The sequence below is a fragment of the Monomorium pharaonis genome, chromosome 6 (assembly GCF_013373865.1).
Source record: "Monomorium pharaonis isolate MP-MQ-018 chromosome 6, ASM1337386v2, whole genome shotgun sequence".
NCBI lineage: Eukaryota > Metazoa > Arthropoda > Insecta > Hymenoptera > Formicidae > Monomorium > Monomorium pharaonis.
The window spans coordinates 9792496-9815203 of record NC_050472.1 but is presented as its reverse complement, the minus strand read 5'-3'; the positions used below and the strand labels follow the sequence as shown (position 1 = coordinate 9815203).

Here is a 22708-nt window from a genome sequence, read left to right as displayed (position 1 = left end):
ATTCTCTGTCTTCATCTCCACCATTATTGCCTTTAATCGCGATGTCACTGTGCGGACGTATTTGCGAAATCTCGCGTTTCAAAAATTCGTTTATGGCATGCAGCTCGTACGATCCCTCGGAAATCGTAATCTCCACGTTGTCTTTGCCAAAGTAAAATTTATTGTTCGAAGCATTCACGTTTGGTATCGTGTTATATGTTTCAAAGATCGCTAGACCTAGCTCGTAGTAGTCGTCACTCAAATCTATGGCCGGAGAGTACCTAGCCACGAGGATGCTGCTTTTGCCGCTCAGCGTAAGCGTCAGCGACATGTTTGAACGAATACTGAGTTCAAACAGCGCAATGTCAGTCTTTAAATCGAGTATAAAAATAGCAGGCAAAGTTGTCCACAGATACTCTGATCATAGGTTTAGTAAGACGTTTGATTATACTCGTTCGTTGTTACATTGTTCCCAAAGTATCGCACCAGTTCTCTAGGCGGTCTAAGATTGCCAAAACTGTCGAAATACACAACGCGATTTTTCCTCTTTGCGTACGCTACCCAATGAGTACCAGGACTCGTTACATCGCTTAGGTTTACGATACCGCTCTTATTTAGACGCACACCGCTCGCTGGTAACGCGTTACGCATAAACACTCCTCTGAAATATGGAATACGCATACGAATAGCCAGTTGCAATAATTGTACGTTCGTCATCGCATCCGTGGGTATTTTTAACGTTTCTTTGATGTTTTTTTTTTCGGTTTTACACCTTTTTCATACTTGTACGGAGCGAAGTACAGCCATCGCCCACCTTGGTACGGGGCGAGTTACACTCCGCGACCTTCCACAATCGCGTGATTGTGACGCTGCAGCTCCTCAAGCTGACGTCGCGAGGCTTTCTTGTCGTTCACCGCCTTTGCCACGCTGGCCGCTCCGCCTATCAATGATCCGAGTGCGCCTAGTATTGGTAAAATCGGTAATGCGCCGCCTCGTTTCACTGCCGAAAGTATATGTTTTTTTTTTCGTCGTCTTCTTTTTCACACCCATACCAATTTTTGTCTTGGCTTTCATGGCTGCCCAGACGGCAGCAGCGGTGCCTCTTTCTTCGAGAGCTGAGTCTTTCGCGATTATACGTCCTAGTGCTTTATCGGCGAGCACCTTGTCCGCTGCGTGTCTGTCGGTGAGATCGTTGCTCTGAGAATATGCAATGTCGTGTTCGCGGCACGTCGCGTCCAACGGATTTATACCCCAATCGCCTCTGGCTAATCGTTTTTCCAAGTGCGTATCCGGACCGCAAAACTGATAGCCTGGGATATGTAACTCGAAAGGAAGCGCGTTTACAGCGCGATTCAACAGATAACTACACCCTCTTTTTACTGATTTGTTTGTCGCGAAAGCTGACATTCGCTACAATTCTTGATCAACGGTGCGGAGCCGTCAATGTGCGTCCTCTGCCACGGTTGATTGTAATGCTCGTGGCAGCGACGATAGCTTTGAACCTCCAGATCTACCTTTATATATTCCGGACGCTTATCCCACACGTGATCGATATAGTTGCCGTACTCGCGTAACAGAACAATCTTTGACATTAATTGTAACTGCTCAGCGCTTAAATCGAGAATATTGGAGGGATATGATAGTATGAGATACATATTAGATACTGAGTGATGCGCGGCTTCGCACACTTATAAATAGGGTGTACGATCATTCTCTGTAATCATATTCTAAGAACATGAGATTCGTGCGACAACCATTGACGATTTGCGTTACAAATTACGATGACAAGTTACGGCTAATGAAAGGTGATGGGGAGAGGTGTAAACATGGCACGATGTTGCCGAATACTATACGCGCTATCATTTGCGGCCCCTCGAATTGCGGTAAAACCAACGTACTCATAAGCTTGTTGGAAAGTCCGCACGGCGTACGTTTCGGTTACTGTACATTCTCCAATAACAGTGACGTCATTTCACCGAGCGAGGCGCGTCCGAACTCAATCTTTGTCTTCGACGACGTTGCATGTGACAATCAAGATACAATAAGAGAATATTTTTCAATGGGTCGACACTCGAACGTTGACTGCTTTTATCTCTGTCAATCGTACGCGAGAATACCAAAACATCTTATATGTGACAACGCAAACCTGCTGATTTTGTTTAAGCAGGATGGTACCAATCTGAAGCATGTGTACAACGATCATGTGAACACCAACATGTCATACGATGATTTCAGTGAATTATGTCACGATTGTTGGCAGCGTGATTATGGATTTCTAGTAATATACAAGGACAGTGCTTTTACTAACGGACGATACAGAAGAGGATTTAACGAGTTTGTGGTACCACGGAGCGGTTAGTCGTTATCGATACGTTGGACGAACGTCGACATGGCTGAGAACAAAGATATGCGCGAGCGTGAGAAAATCGCTAGAGAGATTGAAAAAACGAGCGAATCGATCCGAAAGAAAAATCGCGCTTTGAAAACCGAATCAAGGAGAATATCGCGACCAAAAGACATTTTGAACCATTGATCGAACCGCTGCAAAAGATTATTGACAATTCCGGCGTGCGCGCGATAAAAGACGAGCCGCAGGACAATGACGTAGACGTCGAGACATCGTTTGCTCAGAAGGATGCGATACAAAGTAAGATAAAGAGAAAACGAAAAAACACTTCGGTAGATCCTTCGTTAAGTGAATCATACAAATCGATGCGACATACGTTTAACGACGCGATAGATTTACCATCGATGCAAAAGCATGCGTTAAACGATGCAATGGATTCGCCAGCGGTAGATTCACCAGCGATGACACCTACGCCGCGTACGGTGGATTCGCCAGCGATAGCATCCACGCCGCGTACGGTAGTTGAACAACCGAAGATACCCAAGTCGCTCGAGAACGAAGATGTTTTTGAAACTGTAGACGATTCGTTTGCAGCAATCGTCCGAAATTGTTTGCAAACACCTGAGGGTCGAAAAGCGTTGTCGTAGCAATTTGGTCCGTTAGGTCAAGAGTACATCGGAGATTTCCTCAACGGTCATGGTGAAAAAGAGAAAATTATAGATATCGTTTACGGTATTTATCTGGGCAAGGATGGAATGATGCTTGGTAGTAAAAAGTTTGACGTGGACAGCGAAGATAACATAATTGTCGACGGCATGCGATACATTGGCACACCGGGTCTTTACGAGCTGATCTTTAAGAGATATCCCGATGATTCCCTCTACACGGAAAACGATAAACTAAAGTATAAAAACATATTGTTGGTTACAAACGCGCATAAACGAAATCACGTTTCACACGGTCGATTATTGAGCAACAAGGGATATAAGTATAAATATGTGATTGCACCATTATTAAAAGATGAATTTAAGATTGGAAAAGCATTACCTCACGTTATGACGCTAAATGATAACGCGATCGATTACGTGCACTGGGACGATCCCAACGAGCTGGTGGATCGCCTGCGATTGCTCGAAACCTCGCATCGAGCCGGTAACAATGCACATGGCAACGAGATGTTATCCATCATCGAGGAACTTTGCGAGGCTGGTCTTATTATAAATTAACTCTCACATCACCGAAACGAATTAGTCGATCGGTGTTACTCACATCGTATTGAAGTCGAAAATAGCGACAATGAGCAACGAACGACGAAAGGACGGTTACGAACGTCTAACAAACAACTTCGAACGGTTCCTGAATCAACAACGGACGGCTCAGGAACGATTGTCAGATGGCTATCATATGGCACAGGATCGCTACCGAACGACTCAGGAAAAATTATCGAATAGTTATCGAACAGCCATGGATCGGGTCAGAAATGGTTACAAACGCATATCTAATCGATCGGTGCCGGAAGACAAAGACGGTTATTGAAGGATGATAGAAAAAAATAAAAAATATCGTTTAAAACAAAATATAAATCGTAGTATAAGTTCATCGCACGTTATTACGCGATCGATAGTTGCGTGCGAAACATGAGACCATCAAAATCCAATGTTAGTTCCGAGAGGCAGCAGCTCGTCGAGAAACTGCACGCTCCAGCGAGAAGAAATTTTCCACGAAGACGCGTCATAGTTTGTGGATACGATGATCTATGGCAAGCTGATATCGTCGAGATGATTCCATATTCATGTTTCAACAGAGGCTACCACTATATTCTCACCGTCATCGATGTATTAAGCAAACGCGCGTGGGGCGTACCTCTCAAAAGGGCGGAAGCGAGACGGCTGACGCTATCTCTGAAATAATTCGAGACAGCGGAAGACGCCCGAGAAATTTACAGACCGATATGGGGAAGGAGTTTTACAACGCCAATGTGCAGAAAGTATTGAAGAAACACAACATTAATCATTATTCCACGTACTCGGTAATGAAGGCGTTGGTCGTCGAATGCTTTAACCGCACGCTGAAAAACGACATGTGGAAAATGTTTACGCTCAACGGTAATTACAAGTGGATTGACTTGTTACCGCGTCTCGTGTCGAATTACAACATTCGGAGACACCGAACGATCGGTATGCGACCCGTCGACGTAACCCCCGCTAACGCCGAAAGACTATTGACTACGGTGTACAGCACTATAAAAATTGCGGGCCCGGCGAAATTTAAAGTGAGCGATTCGGTACGCGTGAGCAAGTACAAAACGGTCTTTGAAAAGGGTTACACGCCAAATTGGACAACCGAGGTGTTTAAAATTCTTAAAGTACAGCATACCAATCCCGTGACTTATCTACTCGAGGACTATCGAGGAAAATCTATAGCAGGAGCGTTCTACGAGCATGAGTTGCATCGCGCGACTTACCCTGACGTATATCTCGTGGAGAAAATATTGCGCAGGAAGGGAAACAAGGTCTGTGTAAAGTGGCTGGGATTCGACATGGTTGGATCGCACAATTCATGGATTGACAAGAAAAATGAAATTTGATACAAAAAGTTTTTTTTATTATAAACATATAAGAGTACAATTCAACTATATAAAAATACAATGTAACCATACAAAAATAAAATACATTTTTATGGCACATACACAAACACACATGAAGCTTGTTTATTATCCTTCCATCATACATCCTTAATACATGTAAAAAATCTTAATTCTGTTGTGAGCGAAACACTCACAACCAATAAATACATATTATAAAATAAAGGAAATAAAATATTAAAATAATAAGATAGCTCGCCGAGGAAGGCTCGCTATCATAAGGTGTCAGGTGACACATGCCTCGTGCGCTGCCGGCCGGTCATCGCACTGGGCAACGCACCAGCCACCTTAACGAAGTAGCGAAGCCAGCTTAGCAACAATCATGCCACCGGAAATGCATACCTGCATTTTGGCAATTGTTGCTAAACTCGCAAATATTTCTCGCGCGCCGGATGCGCGCGGGAATGACCATATATGGTCATACGGAGGGCCCGATGCCCCCACTAATAATTAAATCCGCGACACTATTTAAGCCGCTGCCGAACAGCGGCCAGCGGGGATCAGTAAATAGTAATCAAGCCGATACGTACGGCCCGTACAAGTGTATTAAAAGTTCGGGACTTAGCCGCTAGCAAGTCTCTAGCGAGCAACGAGACGACGCGTTAACTCCGAGTCACGCGCCGTATCTAATCTGTGTAACACGACGCGGCACCTTCGCCGACCGCAACCAGTGTACAACATTAGAAATAAATCTTATATCAGTTTAAATTAAATCAGTGAGTGAGTGATTTGAGGACCCTGCCTACAAAACCGCCTCTTTCCGCGAGTTCTAACTCCTTGGGCAGCAACGAATCCCAAAAAATCTTTTGTCGCACCGCAAGGTTCGGCAAAAATATTTTGTTGTACCGCAAGGCGCAACAATTCTTACGAGTTTTAGACATATAAAATACGTATGAAAATGCAAATTATGAAATACAAATTACAAAATATAAAAAATTTGCAAAACTACATAAAACGTAAAATATAAAATGTAAAATAAATGTAAAAGGTAAATTATATGAAGCGCTAAATGTAAAATATGTAAAATGTAAATTATAAAATGTATAAAACGTAAAATGTAAATTTAGTAAATATATGTAGAATATAAAATACGTTGAATGTAAACTACAAGATACATATAATATTACAAAGGTATCCAATAATGTCCCCACGGCAATGTCTCAACCGAATCAGGTATGAGATATCGTTTGTCGTCGTACGGACTTAAAGCAATTTTCGTTTCGGATATTGTATATACATCGTGTAGCATAGATCTTATGCATGACTGGCGACGCGTCATCTCGATCTCATCTCATAAACAGCATGTGTAATCATCAAATGTAATATTCCGCGCTACGACGTTACACTTTACGCCTTTCGCCTTTTTAGTATCGTTCCTTCCATCCACCTTCAATGCGTACATCTTTGCCCTAAGTCCAACGAACTCGGTCATTACCGCGCCATTGTTCTCGTCTTTCATTAAACCTGGCACTTTTTTATTCTCAAGAGGCATACCGTACGCATTGTCAACGGAATAATCGCTCGTGTCGAATCTAACAATATCGCGTTTCATTGTCTCGTAAATATCCTCACACTCGACGTGGTATATGAGACTGTCGGTGTCGGTATACATAATTTTACATTTGTTTTTGTACAGCGGTAGCATGTATTTATAGTGAAATTCATATAGACACGTTTTAGAAATATCTAATATACACATGCCTATGTAGATCGGTTTGTAGAATTTCACCTCAAGTTTTCTGAGTTCGATAGCAATTAAATTTTTGGCAAAAATACTTCGACTGTGAAAATTAGGTTTTGCAATCATTGCCTCCGCACTATACTGACCCTTCCATTTCGTCAATAATTTAACGTCAACATGATTACGCACATCCTCCATGGTTTTTCTGAATTACTGCATTATTCATTGATTTATACAAGTTTTTTTCAAAATCATTTTTTGCGAGGTTCGAAATTGCGTATTTAACTCTATGTATTTACAGAGCCATAGAGATTGTGCGAATTTTAACACGCGGTGTATCTCTGCGATACGAAGACCGTGACGCGTGCACTGCTGCAGATTTCGGTAGTGGATGACGTAACGTTTCTTTTCATACAAGGTTGCTAGAAGTTTATTTTCACGCTTGCCGGGTGGCTTATCGCGCGTCGGGCAGAAGGGTAGGTCGGTGTGCGCATCGTGAAGGTCTCGAAGATACTCGAGATCAACCTCAAAAATATATCCTGTGGGTGAATCCGGAGTGGGTGGATCGCGTTGAAATTCGAAACATCCTCGATCCATTGAAATTCGGTGTACGATAACGGTTGACACATTGCCCAGCCGTACAAGTTATTAACATCAAAATACATAAGGTATGACGATGATTTCAATGAATCATACGTTTGCATGTACTTGTTATTAGCCTGCGCGTATCTGCCGGAACAATGACTTAGACCATATATCGCGCTCGATGAACATTAGCATGTCTATGTCAGTAAGCAATTCAAAAGTGATATTAGTATATTTTAAGATCGCATCCCACGTGTATCCGGAGAGAGTGTAATAATGCGCCGGATCGAGACCGTAACTTTTGATACATTTATCGCGGAAATTTTCAAAAACGTCGGCTAATAATAAAACATCTGTTTTCAAATATAAATCGCTGTATTCACCCATGGTTTGGATGGAGAACCAATGCCAGACGTTAACGGCGTGCGCGTAATCGCTCTCGGATACTGTGTTATCGATTAGGAAACTGAAAAATGATTCGCGCGGCGGTAAACATGTGTCTTGCAGCTTATCCACACAATCCACGTACTCGTACGGAAATATACCCTTTCGTGTCAGTAAATCGAAATCCTCGTCGGACAAGTGTGAAAATTTTGAACGTACAATTTTTAATTTTTCTTTATCTAGAAATGATACCAATTTTTCGAGACTAGTATTTAAAAATTTGTATAAGTCTATAAACCATAGCTTTATATGATTTTGTGGGTCTAATTTATCGGCCGTACTTATGACATATTTTGTGAATGAAATGTACTTTCTTTTGTGATGGGTAACAAGTCAATTTTTCCTTTAAATATTGTCGCTATTTCCTTAATAATAAAATGAATCGTATCCGGATAAATTATGGAAGACTACCGGTATGTATGATACATTTCGATAAAATAAGTTGCAAGAAGAATGCGCGGGACCGCGGTAACGACCGGTTAGATGACAATGATCACGTACCCGTTTATCATCCGGCGCGAATGATTTTTTGCAGATATGACAAAGCGTCGCGCTTCGGTATGCCTTCAATTGCTCTTTTGATAACGTTTCCATGGGAACATTAGCGGATAAAATACATTTAACCCGATGCGCCAATTCTTCGAGTTGTTTGGCGAACCACGTGACGCAATCTTTATCGCGACGAAACCGGTACGCGGATAACGCATCGTCATATGAGCATCGCACGTAGTATCCAATGCTGAATACCTCATGTTGTTGATAGGCATACGTCGTCAGCTCCGTATCAGGTTGTGTCTTCCGCAGTAGGGATTCCAGGTCAGCGTAGACGATGAAGGGTACTCGCTCCTTGTAGTTTACGTTGCGGAAAGTTAGCCACTTGTCCTTTTCCGTCGGCAATATGATGGTGCAATCATTCATTTTTTGACAGTTTACAGTGTGCGATTGCAGCCTCTCACAAGATGAAAAAAAGTGCAAGCACCTGTAAAGATATAGAAAATTTTAATTTTTTTTAAGAGATAGGAACATGAGAGTATTTATTTTTTATATAACATACATACCGATCACAAATGTATTTTTTCCCATTATGCTTGCTCATTTGCGAGCTGATGAGACGGGATAGATTTTTTATCCAGACAAAGTGACCCACGCTGTCTTCGCGCGAATCTTCCACGTATAGAAGATTAACATGCTTCTCCCTCTTGTTGTCCGTGAGTCGTAGTGTATAAATCTCCATCTGTGCGACGGAGGCGATAATTCTCATACCGTAAACATTGACTGACACATCGTTGAGTCTCTCAAATTTTTTAAAGTTTTTTAATGTAACGGGAACCTTGATGTCATCGAACTTTAGGACTGTTGTATAATGAGGGTACGACGACTCAAGCCCAACGTTTCTTTCGGCAGGGTACAAAGCGGCGACCACCGACCACGCAAAACACGCATTGTCCATCGATTTTACGTTCACTACCGCTTTTTTCAAAATTATTTCTTGCGGCAATGTCACGTGACATCCCGCATGCAAAGGATTGAACTTATTCATATTTATAGTCAAATTTAATATACATGAAAGCGCCCATTTACTATCGCGTTCCTGGAACTCTTCGAGCGTCAACGTAGGCTCGATAATGCACCGCTCGTACCACTCGTTTAAGTCCAATGTTCGGAATAGTTCACAATTTTTTGTGGTAATGCTTTTGCTAGCGCGCTTTTTACCCGTTACGAATTCACCGTTAAACGCGGTATTCACTTTTATACTGTCATATGTTTCTAGAACGTTCCGCACTTGCTTAGTCACTATACCACCTGCGTCTTCGAGAAACTGTCGCGGTTCGATGTAATTCGTGTTAATTATCGCACCAGTCAGAACGCGGTTTTCAAACGCGATATCTATCTCGCGCCATACGAGTCTTTCCGCGTTATCACTCGCGTAATTACCGCCGACGTGCCCGAAATGTCTTTGTAATCGCGTCTTTTCACCTGTGAGTCGCGCGATCCTCGCCACCAACAATTGCTTTGTCCCTCCTCCCGCACCGACTCCGTCGGTAGAGGTGCCCGAAAAGTCGCAACCCATGTGGTAAGTTTGTAGATTACTGTGTCCGTTTGGTCTGTGCGCATTTGGTCCGTGCGTATTTGGTCCGTGTGCATCTGGTCCGTGCGCATTTGGTCTGTGCGCAGTTGGTCTGTGCGCATTTGGTCTGTGTCCGTTTCACTCAGCCTGCTGTGTCCGTTTATTACTGTGCGCATCTGGGACGCTCCCCGGCGCGAAGAAATTGTTTATATTTATAAACATTAATAATAATAAGAATAAACATCTTAATAAAATATGTGAGATAATAAAACATACATATATATATGTCACACACACATGTTTGATGCATACCGAATACTATCGCATGGAATGGTGAGTGAGAGCGCACGAGAGAGAAAAAAGGTTACAGATATCAGCCTTCTACCCATAATTTATGAACTTTTAAAAAATATCAAATATATTCTATTGTTATTTCACAAAAACAGCTTTTCCCCATAAAACCAGAATTTCAAAAGGTGATGATATCATCCAGACCCTTACCCCTTTCCACGTGACGTCATACCCCCGCCGCGCCACGCAACGTTACTCCGCGCTCCGCATTCCCCTCGAAGCTCCCTATCCAGAATTCTCCTCTTATTCCTATTAACGTTCGTTTGGACACAAAAAGAAGTCCATCAATCATTTGGACAAAATGCGCACCGCTTATTTGCGCACCGCTCACTTACGCATCATTCGCTTGCATACCGTTCACTTGCCCACCACTCATTTACACACAAAGAAATGCGCACCGATCATTTGCACACGGAAAGATGCATACCGATCATTTGCACATGGAAAGATGCCCACCGATTATTTGTACACGGAAAGATGTGCACCGATTATTTGCACACGGAAAGATGCGCACTGATCATTTGCACACGGAAAGATGCGCACTGATCATTTGCACACGGAAAGATGCATACTGTTTGTTTGCCCACCACATTGTATGCACAAATCTGCAAACACATGTAAACTTTACTTTGTTTGCAATGTACATGGGTTAGCGACTTGGACAGAATGAGCGTGGGAGAGAAGGCCGAAGGCTTCTCTTGCATCCCCTCCATGTGTGTATGTGTGTGTGTGTGTGTGTGTGTGTGCCCGTGCACGCGCGCGCGTGAAGCATTCTTTGCACCTTATGTATTTGCGACTTTTACGTAAAACAAGATGTTCGTAGTTCACATGTGTTTGCAGATTTCCAATACAATGTGGTGGGCAAACAAGCGGTGTGCATTTTTTTGGGTGCAAATGATTGGTGTGCATCTTTCCGTGTGCAAATAATCGGTGCACATCTTTCTGTATGCAAATGAGTGGTAAGCAAGTGAACTGTGTGCAAGTGAATGGTGCGCAAGTGAGCGGTGCGCAAATAAGCGGTGCACATCTTTTTGTGTCCAAATGATTAGTGGGTACCTTTTTGTGTCTAAACGAACGTTGAGTAAATAAACTGTGGGAAAATAAGCGGTGTGCAAATAAATGGTGTTAACTTTTACATGTTCAAGTGAACGATGGACATTTCTTTGTGTGCAAATATCCATTGACCAAATTTTACGTGTGTATATAACTGGTGTACATTTTTAATAAAATTTCTTTTGTGTCCAAGTGCACAGGGTTTGTTTGAACCGTGTGCAAGTGAGTGCCACCCAATATTTTTACTTATTTTAGAGTACTTTTTAAAGAATGTTATTAGCATCAGTATATCAATATTCACGACAATGATTTACAAAGAATTATTTAATTGTTATTTTTAGATTACCCGATAATTATATAACATATTACAGAAAATTGATTAATTTTCTCTAAATAAAATTTTATGTTCCGTAAAGGAAGATACAACGTCTATTTTGAAAAAGTTTGAATCTAATTAAATTCTATAGTATACGTAACGTACATCTGTGGTATACATAACATGAGCTAGAGCAATAATTTTTGGAACGCAACTCTAATTGTGGTTGGTGAAATTGGCACTAAAGATGGTGACTTCAACCCCATTAGTGACATTTTATGGCGTATAAATGATAAACATTTAAACGTTAAAATATTATAAAACTTTACTTAAAAACCGCTAGAAAAAAGGTAGAAAAATACTTTTTAAAGTCAGAATTACCACTATCCGAGTTTTCAAAATTTACCAGCTAGATGAGCTTTGTAAAACGCTCTAGATCTAGCGGGAAAATCGCTAAATTAGCATCACTGGTGTCACGGTCTACTTTAAGGTGATCCCGGTGATTCTCGGCTGAGATACGCCCCCTGAGAAAGTGGATATGAACTACTTAACCAATGTCCATTATCTCGAGGCAATGTCCACAATTTTTTGGTTGTGTTTTGTGCTATGTAATTTTTCGGTTGTGTTTTGTGTTATGGACACGAAGCGACAGCTATATGAGAGTGAGTGAGAAAGTAAGGAGAGCGAGCGAGATGACAACAAGAGAGCCTGGAAAGAGCGAATAAGACAGTAATAGGAACGAGCAAAATGAGATAACAATACAAAGAGGGGGAAAAAGCTTGAGCTGGTTCGAGCCTCGAGTCTTCTTTCCATACTGTTATTCTTATCTCGCTTGTTCCTATTACTGTATTGTTCGTTCTCCTGGTTTTTGTAATCATTTCGCACGCTCTCATTACTTTCTCGCTTGTTTTTATATAAAAATTATCATGTTATCATTTCCTCGCTCTTATACTTTTCCGTTCGCTCATATAACTGTATTTAAAGATTAACGATTCGAAATTTATATAATTGTATAAATTATATTTTGCTCTTTATCATATACAAATTATAAACTACTGGACAAAATTAAAGGAACAAAAGTTTGAAATAGCGCCAAGTTCGTAAAAATTAAACAAAAAATCTAAATTTTTAATATGATGTAACCCGTAGTGTTGACTTGATTTTTGCCTACTGGGTCCAGTAGTTTCGAAGTTATGCCCCTCGAAGCAACTCTCTGTCAAAAACAAAAGTTACAAACAATATTGCTTATTATGAATGACTTGACTGGCCACTTTATTAAATTAATATGTTAACACGACGTTTTGACCTCTGTTTTGGGTCTTTTTCAAGTGTAATCTATAATTGTAAAAACATAATGTATGAAGGAAAATATAATATCTATCTAATTTTCTATGAATTTAATGTGACGGATATAGAAGTACTTCAAATTGTGCAGTTTTAAAAATAAGTAGACATGAAAGGGAAACATAAAGACGAGACAGAAGAAACAAAATTTTTTAACGAACTATCTTCAAATAATATTAAATTTTCTATAATAATACGTGGAAACTTCGGTAATTATTTACAATTGGTACTTTTCCGAATTTTGATATTTTTTTATAACTTTCTTGGTAAACAGCTTTGTTGTGACTCCGACAACGATAATCAATCGGGAGAGCCCGAAAAATATGTAACCTACTAATTTTTTTGGCCATTTTTTTTGAAATAATTTTCGTATGTTCAACGTATTCGTATGACGACACACATACGGGTGGGGGGAGGGGCAAGGGGGGTCTTCGGTCATAGACAATGTTATGATTTTGTTCGTCGCGTACTATCCCTCGCTCTTTTTCGAAAAAAATAGGCGCTTCTATTTAAAGCAGTCCTCCCGGCAGAGCAATGTGGAAACAAACGATTGTAGCGACTTCTACCCCAGTCTGGTACAGCAAAGAACGCATGGGCGGGGGAGGGGCTCCGCCCCTCCCCCTGCACCCCCTACCCGTAATTTTTCCTAACCTATCCCAAACATTTTAAAGTCACTATTTGGTTAATGTAAAAACATTGGAAACGTACAGCGTGGAAAGTCGCAAACCCATGTGGTGCAGTGAATGCTTTGCGCGCGCGCGCGCGCGCGCGCACGCACGCACACACACACACACACACACACACACGCGGGGGGGGGGTGCCTTCGGCGTCCCTCCCGCACCCACCCCGTCCAAGTCGTTAACCTATGTGGACTTTACTTTGCTTGCAATGTATATGGGCAATCCATATGGGCAATCCATCATCAAAATCGGTGAGGAATTGCTAACGTAAATAATTACCAAATTATTTCGAAAAAATGGCTAAAAAAATTAGTAGGTTACATATTTTTCGGGCTCTTCCGATTGATTATCGTTGTCGGAGTCACAACAAAGCTGTTTACCAAGAAAGTTATGAAAAAATATCAAAATTCGGAAAAGTACCAATTGTAAATAATTACCTATAATAATAATAAGAACAACAACAACAACGACAACAACGACAACGACAACGACAACGAAAACGAAAACGAAAACGACAACGAAAACGACAACGAAAACGACAACGAGAAAACGACAACAAAAACAACAACGAAAACGACAACAAAAACGACAACGAAAACGACAACGAAAACGACAACGAAAACGACAACGAAAACGACAACGAAAACGACAACGAAAACGACAACGAAAACGACAACGAAAACGACAACGAAAACGACAACTAAAACGAAAACGAAAACGACAACGAAAACGACAACGAAAACGACAACGAAAACGACAACGAAAACGACAACGAAAACGACAACGAAAACGACAACGATAACGACAACGATAACGACAACGATAACGACAACGATAACGACAACGACAACGACAACGACAACGATAACGACAACGATAACAATAACAATAATAATAATAATAATAATAATAATAATAATAATAATAATAATAATAATAATAATAGGACTTTATTGCTTGACAACAAAACAGCTAGAATACAATAAGAAAGATACAGAACATGTACAAGCAATAGGAAAGGCTACAACAAAGAATGTTGCTATGAAGTTTCTCAGAAACACATGAGAAAAAAGAGAGAAACATAAGCAAGCACTAAAAAAATAAAATAAAATAAAAATGCGTATTGTAAAAAAACTATAAACATGTATATGTTGATTCAGATATTAAAACACAATATTAAAAACAAGCAACAATCACACAGAGTATTTGACAAAGCGTTAAAGAGAAATGTAACGTTCGGCAGTCAGAGGCAGAATGAGCGAAATTTATTTTCCGTTAGTCATTGTCGACAAAATGTCAAATAAATAATAATGAGAATTGTCAAGACACTTCGTGTTCTTTTGTAAATTGATGCCATTAACTTGCTTCTTAATATGGATCATTTCTGAAATTAAACTTTTTTGGTATCTTGATTTAGAATCTAATATCTTAACGTTATCCCAATCAAACACGTGGTTATTTTTTAGCATGTGTTCCGTTACCACGGAGTGTCTCGACGATTCCAATTTAAAATTATTTGCATGTTCTTTAATTCTGGTATTTAAATGTCTTTTTGTCTGTCCTACATATGACGCACTACAATTTTTACAGCATATTTTGTAGACAATATTATTCATTGAATTTATGTCGGTTATATCCTTTTGCACCCTAATAAACATGTTTAATTTGTTGAAGCAACGAAGGCCAACTATAAACAAATCTTTATCAACAAAAGATGAGGCGGTTTTAGATAAATGATTAATATAAGGTGATACAAAATATTTTTTCTTTATGCGTTGACTTTCAGTCGTAGCCTGATTAGTTTGACAGTCTGTGAGTTCCATTTGACTATTGAAATGTTTCTTAAGTCTTATTAATTTTATGAAAAATAAGATCGAATGGATAACCGTTGTCCAATAATATATTCCCACCTAACCATTTGCTGTCAAATTGTCAGCAGACTGCTAAAAATTTCTTGCGGAATCAGGCTGCCAAAACCATGGCCTACTGTCCTCGAGTGCGCCCAAATTGCAAGCAAAATTTGTTATCAAATCCTGATATCAAATTGGGTGCAACACCAGAGCAGACCTGTCACTAGCAATACAATGACAGATTCACGCAGCAAATTGAGAACAGATGTTGCAACGTAAACTTACAGCAGATTTGCGCCAAATATGCAACAGATCTGTATTCATAAATGATGACAGATTGGCGACAGATTTGTCGAATCTTTTCATTTTTTTTTTCATCACAGTTATAATTTTATTTGAGAATCGATGTAAGCAATCTCCTGGAAAGATTTATTAATTCAGGAGTAGGATCAGATTAAATAATTTATCCAACCCTCTCCTTAGCATCTAATATTTCCTATAGGGGGGCCTCAATTGACCTATCTATTTTCTCCCTTTATATCGCAGGTATATCATCTATTCTAGGTGCAATTAATTTCATTAAATTTCTTTGTAGTTAAATCTCACTCCAAAAAAAAAAATGAAAACACTACCAGTTCTGTATCATAAAAGTATAATGTGGCGGTCTTCCGTCACATCGGACTCCTCTGCAGGCACAGCGAAGGAAGATAATTTTTGCTTACCTTAGTCGCGTTGCGAGTGGTCTTTATGTAGCGAGTTGACTGCATTTTACTCCCGAGAAAGTAAGCCACCTATCGACGGTGCCGCACTTTTTATTGCCAATTTGACATTTTGACAGATCTGCTGCATTTCTGGTATCAATCTGTCGCGTACTTTGACACACAAGCACACTTTATCCTGAGGTTATCGAGATATCCAATTGGACATATTGCAGTCCCATGGATGTCCTACGGTTATTGCGATATCCCTCGAATATCTGGTGGATATTGCGATATCTTGTGCTGTGTGGGAAATGTTGTTGCATTTCTACAGGCAATTTGCTGACATTGTTAGCACTTTGGTGTTTGTCGTCAACCTGTTATCAATACTTTCAATAAATCTGCTCGCAGTTCACTATTATTTTGTCATGTATTTTGATGACAAACAGACGTTGCTAAATATTTGCTGAATATCTGCTAATAGTGTTTGCAATGACAAGATATGTTTCTCATTTGTCGCCTTTTTGGCAACAGAATCTGTTGCCAACATTTGTCACAGCAGAAATGGTTATAGGGGTTAATGCAATATTCGAAGTTTTTTTGCCAAAAATATGGATTTGATAACATAACTGCTCTATCTATTAGACTATAAATTATTTCTATTTTGTGACAACGAGAATAATGCGAGAAAAACGACAAATATCTTGTCGAAAACGTATTGTTATGAATGACACACTCATACCGGTGAGAAAGGTGTCAGTAGCACCGATGACGTAAGTCGGTCAGTTGCAGCAGTCAGCAACGAGCGCATTGCGCAGTCGACAATCGCGTTTGACAATTAGCGCAATGCTCCTTAGACAGCACTTGCTGTCTAAGCAAGATTTTGGAATACCGACCGATTTACGCCCTCACGCAATTCTCCCCTTCTCTCGATCAAACAACCGAATTAACAGATATATAAACCGCCGAAAGGCAGTGAGGGTCAATCAGAAGCCGTCAAGAGACCCCGGTAACTGTGATTACCGTAACAGAAATAACTAGGGCTGCGTTCCGTTTCAACGCATGATGCGCATAATGCATTGTTCATCCTTGTTTAACGTTTGACAAACAACAAGGATAAACGATGCATCATGCGTATCATGCGTGAAACGGAACGTACCCTTCGATAGCTATTGTAATTCAAAAGGCATACGAATGCAAACATACTAACGCAACGCGACATACGCGATATCGCAAAGTAAACCGTAACGCAAACTCAGCACGCATTTATAACAGAACGTAAATGTCCACCGAGCAAAACACTGATACAGGGCTTAACGTTGTTCAAGACGCGTTAGCAGAAATATTCGATAACGCGCTTCGACTTTTGGATAGTCGAGCAAACTTTCCAAATATCACAACCGAACGCACGTTCCTGATACAGGAACCAGACTTTAGTCTAGTAAATAACAATATGGACACATGTTTACTAACGCGTACAGACGTAGCAGGACCGTCGACACGTTCCCCACCACATGCGTCGCCTCGCGTAATCCGGGAAGAATCCGAAGAGAAAGCACAAGAGCTCCGCAATAATTCGAGTGAACAAAGCGGAAGTTCATCGGCAGCACTACAAATCCATAGGCAACCGATACACCCTATGGAGAGATGCTCCATAATTTGCTATTTGAAATTCGCAAGTTTTGTTTCCAACTTGGAAACCGAAACGAAGTTCAGCTGCCACCGCAAGAAACGGCTAGGAATACGCGACATCCTACTTGCCACGCGCTAGATCTATCGTATGGGCGTTCGTCCCGAGATGTACGGCACCATTACGGGACCAACACACACTATTTAAGCGTAAAAGAAGCACGAAATATGATTCTCGAGATTAACGGAAATTCGAGGGATTGAGTACGAGAATTTCTTAACGCAAGCTATGCAATGAAGAACATACATCCGTCGGACGAATTTACGCTCTTTGACGCGATACTATACATCAAATTCAAGGGCAAAGCGATGATGGACTTCCACACTTGCATTATAGAGAATTATGATCAGTTAGGAAGGAAATTAGAGAATGAATATCTGGGTAAGCTTAGCACCGCCCATTTGCAGCTCGAATTTAACTCCCCGATACAAGAAGCAAACGAGACCGCTCAAGAATTTGGACGAAGAGTAGATAATTTGGTTATGGAGCTGTACGGGTCTATGGAGGAAGGTAAAAATCATACAATAGAGCAACAGCGGGTGATACTCGAGAGCATCAAGGAACAAGCCCTTTACAAATACCAAATAGGGTTGCACGAAGAAATAAAGCCGTTGGTTCGAGCTCAACGATATAACACGCTTCAAGAAGCCATCGCTGGAGCTAACGCGGAAGAAAAAGTCAAAGAAACAAGCACGCGCCTCAGCAGCAACCAGCAGGATGTGTCCAATGTCCAACGGAATAACCGTGCTCCGACTCTTCGTTGTAGGAAGTGCGGAAAGATCGGACACGATGGAAGAAACTGCCGAAGCAGCAGATACGCCAACCGGTTCAAACTACCACGACCGGAAGGGCGGTCACGAGTAAATACAACAGTACAACAATGCAGTTACTGCAAGAGGACGGGTCATAGCCGAAAAGAATGCTGGATCCTGCATGGTCGACCTCAGAAGAAAGACGAGGATCGTCAGGCTGAAAAGCCATAAAGAAAATAGAAAAAGACGCTAAACGTACAAGTAAGACCGTCAAAATGATTAAACACGCCGATACGGCAAGTAGCGACGAGAGTTCGGACGATGACTCGAGCACCGCCGCCGTTTATCAAGTTACCTATGTAAAGCGAGACGCACACAAAGACAGCGGACTTGACTTAGTCACGCTTCCAATACGAGCGACCAAACCAGGAAAAATCGACATGTTATTCGATTCCGGAGCCACACTCTCGTTGATAAAAGTAAAAAATTTAAAAGACGAAACCAAAATACGCCATAAAAGAATAATCCTCGTCAGGATAACAGGCCACAAGATCTGCACAATAGGGAAAATACAGGTGACCATCGTGCTAGGTAACCATAAAATAAAGCATCCATTGTACGTAGTAAACGATAACTTTCCGCTAGAATATGATGGTATTCTAGGATTGGATTTCCTATGGAAACAACAGGTGACGTGTTATTATAACCAGAAGAAATTAACAATAAGAGATGTTACCTTGAAATTCAAATCAACAAACTGTGTTAAAACCTCGCAGTGAAATGATTGTAGGGACTGTGACTAACCGAAACAAAACTGGAATTGTACAAACTCAGGAACCAGCTCCAGGAGAGTACATCGGCAGATGCCCGGTAAAACCAAAAAATTTTTCATGTCCAATCAGTGTGACCAATACCACTAATAAGACAATACGGATCAACACACCTGTCGTTACTGTAGAGGATTTAAGCGAGAAAAATCCTCACGAGGTTTACACCGTGGTCGCCGAGCCGAAAAATAAATCTCACTCCCTAGGAGGGAACGAATCTGACAATTATTATGGACGCAACGCTTCAACTCAGAGGAACGGCAAGCCCTCCTGCGCGAAGACTATCAAGACGTCTTCCATTTGAGCAGAGAACTCCTGTCATGTTCGGCCGCCGTGCAACACGAGATCAACACGCGCGCTGACACGGCACCGGTAAACGTACGGCCGTATCGCCTCCCTACCAAGCACAAGGAGGAAGTAAATAACCAAATAAAACAGATGCTCACGGATGGCATAATCAGAGTCAGTACTAGTCAGTGAAATGCACCCTTATTAGTAGTTCTCAAAAAGCTGACTCGAGCGGAAAACCGCGACTACGAATAGTCATCGACTTCTGAAAATTAAACGATCGGCGACTCGTTTCCATTGCCCAATGTCGAAAAAATTTTGAATCAATTTGGAAACGCCAAGTATTTTACGCTAGACTCAGCGTCGGGGTATCACCAGATACCCATGGCTGAACGTGGTAAGCAAAAGACAGCGTTTTCCACACCATATGGGCATTACGAATTTAATCAACTGCCATTCGGTTTAAAAAATGCACTCGCAACATTTCAGAGGTTGATGAACTCAGTACTCACGGGAATGCAAGGGCTAAAATGCCTCGTATACTTAGACGATATACTTATTTATGACTCAAGTCCGGAAGACCATAATAAACGTCTAAAGGAAGTATTACAGTGCTTACGGAAAGCCAATCTAAAACTGCAGCCGGACAAATGTGAGTTCCTCTGGAAAGAAGTAAATTAGCTGGGACACGTAATCTCAGAAGAGGGAATCTCCCCTGATCCCTCCAAATTGTAGGCGTTAAAAAATATTTTAAAGAAATTTTTTATTAAGGTTTATTTATGATATTGAATATAATATGAGATACTAAAAGTATAATAAAATAAAATAATATAAAATAATAATATTTTATATAATATAATAATATGTAATAATATAATATAATAATGTTGCACGTGAATGCATGCTGATGTGAGTGAGAGAGAAAGAGTAAATAATATTAATATAATATAGTAATATAATAATATAATATAATATGAAACATTTATATCCAGACTTCTTGGTCCGGATCCATTAGCGGTGACATGCCAAAGAGTCGATTCCTGATAAGACTATGATTTCCATCCTTAAAATGTCTGCGGTGGTGTACTTTCAGCATGCTCTGGAAGGACTTTGGATATATTGTATAATATTCTGGAAAAATTATTTTGTCCTTCCGTCTTACAATTTATACATAGAGTTTGTCTATAATGTATAAAAAATTATTTAAATTATTACAAACATTACTAATAAACATTATAATTATCTAAATAAGGAATTTGTTACTTACGAACAATTTTTATATTTTGTAGTGTTTACAATTATGGTATTCTTAAAAAAAATGATACATGCAGAAATATTTCATGCATCAGGAGCAACGTATTACAGCATGTTTACCACATGTGGAACAACGTGGAATTTCACGTATATCTTTTCCGGAGAAACAAAAATCAACTGGATTTAAAAATAACAAAATTTATAAACCGTTCATCAAAAACAAATCAAAAACAATTACAAATTGCATGCCAAGAATTCATAAGTTTTGTGAAATCATTTATAGATCTTTTTTAATTACAAAATATATATAAGGCAGATGAAAGTGGTTTGAATTTGGAGATATATTCAGGCAAAACGTTAATAAACCAAGGTGTTAAAACAGCCGGAACCATAGTTCAATCACAATCAGTAATTACACACAGCTACACTATTATGCCCACAATTTCTGCAAGTGGGCAATTACAATCACCTCTTTATTTGGTATTAAAAGAAGCCAGTGGAAGTTTTGGACCACGCGTAAAAGAAACTTTGTTTAGACCTGCAAATGTTTATATCGCAGCATCAAAATCAAGAAAATTAACTACACAAGACTTTCAATCTTGGTTCAAAAATGTATTTTTACCTTCAACTAGAAGCTTCAGTGTATTATTATTAGATTCTTGGAGCGATCATTGTCCCCCTAGTCTACAAGAATTTATGCCATGTGAAGATAAAAATGTACGGATTTTAACAATACCAAAAAAAAACCACAGGAATGATTCAACCCCTTGACGTGTATGGATTTAGAATATAAAAAAACTTTGTGAGGACATTTAGTGTCGAGTTACATTGTTAAATTATGGTATTAATTTACATTTAAGAAATAATATCATTAAATTACAATCGTTAACTCATATACAGCTGTCCTCTCCACGATTCTATAATCTTTTCAAATACGCCTGGTTTAAAAGTGGCTATATCGAAGAACGGCCGTCAAGGTTTGAAAATCCAGTCGATTTTTATTTCTCCGGAAAAGATATACATGAAATTCCACGTTGTTCCACATATGGTGAACCTGCTGTAATACGTTGCTCCTGGTGCATGAAATATTTCTGCATGTATCATTTTTTTTAAGAATACCATAATTGTAAACACTACAAAATATAAGAATTGTTCGTAAGTAACAAATTCCTTATTTAGATAATTATAATGTTTATTAGTAGTGTTTGTAATAATTTAAATGTTTTTTTATACATTATAGACAAACTCTATGTATAAATCGTAAGAAGGACAAAATAATTTTTCCAGAATATTATACAATATATCCAAAGTCCTTCCAGAGCGTGCTGAAAGTACACCACCGCAGACATTTTAAGGATGGAAATCATAGTCTTATCAGGAATCGACTCTTTGGCATGTTACCGCTAATGGATCCGGACCAAGAAGTCTGGATATAAATATTTTATATTACATTATATTATTATATTACTATATTATATTAATATTATTTACTCTTTCTCTCTCACTAACATCAGCATGCATTCACGTGCGACATTATTATATTATATTATTACATATTATTATATTATATAAAACATTATTATTTTATATCATTTTATTTTATTATATTTTTAGTATCTTATATTATATTCAATATCATAAATAAACATTAATAAAAAATTTCTTTAAAATATTTTTAACGCTCTCCGTCGCGGTGCTATTGCATATTCTCTCATGCTTTTTTCAGTGCGTAGTGTAGAGCAGATTTTTGCTTTTTTCGATATATCTCGAAAAGTATTGGAGATATAAAAAAATGTTTTATACAAAAGTTTTATGGTAACAATATCTCTAACTACATGAATAAAATAAAAAAAATTT

The 22708-nt window shown here is 39.6% G+C and overlaps 2 protein-coding genes across 6 annotated transcripts in view; one reads left to right on the top strand and one right to left on the bottom strand.

Moving 5' to 3' along the window:
* LOC105836032 (fasciclin-1) overlaps positions 1 to 22708 on the top strand; it is a 154451-nt gene that overhangs the window by 91135 nt on the left and 40608 nt on the right. The window lies entirely within an intron of this gene.
* Positions 8029 to 8623, bottom strand: LOC118646287. The gene has a single exon (XM_036288874.1). It carries the CDS (start codon positions 8596 to 8598, stop codon positions 8047 to 8049), a length of 552 nt encoding a protein of 183 aa, XP_036144767.1. The 5' UTR covers positions 8599 to 8623; the 3' UTR covers positions 8029 to 8046.

Coding starts and splice junctions, on each gene's coding strand:
- LOC118646287 (XM_036288874.1), bottom strand. CDS start 8,598: ATGAATGATTGCACCATCATATTGCCGACGGAAAAGGACAAGTGGCTA.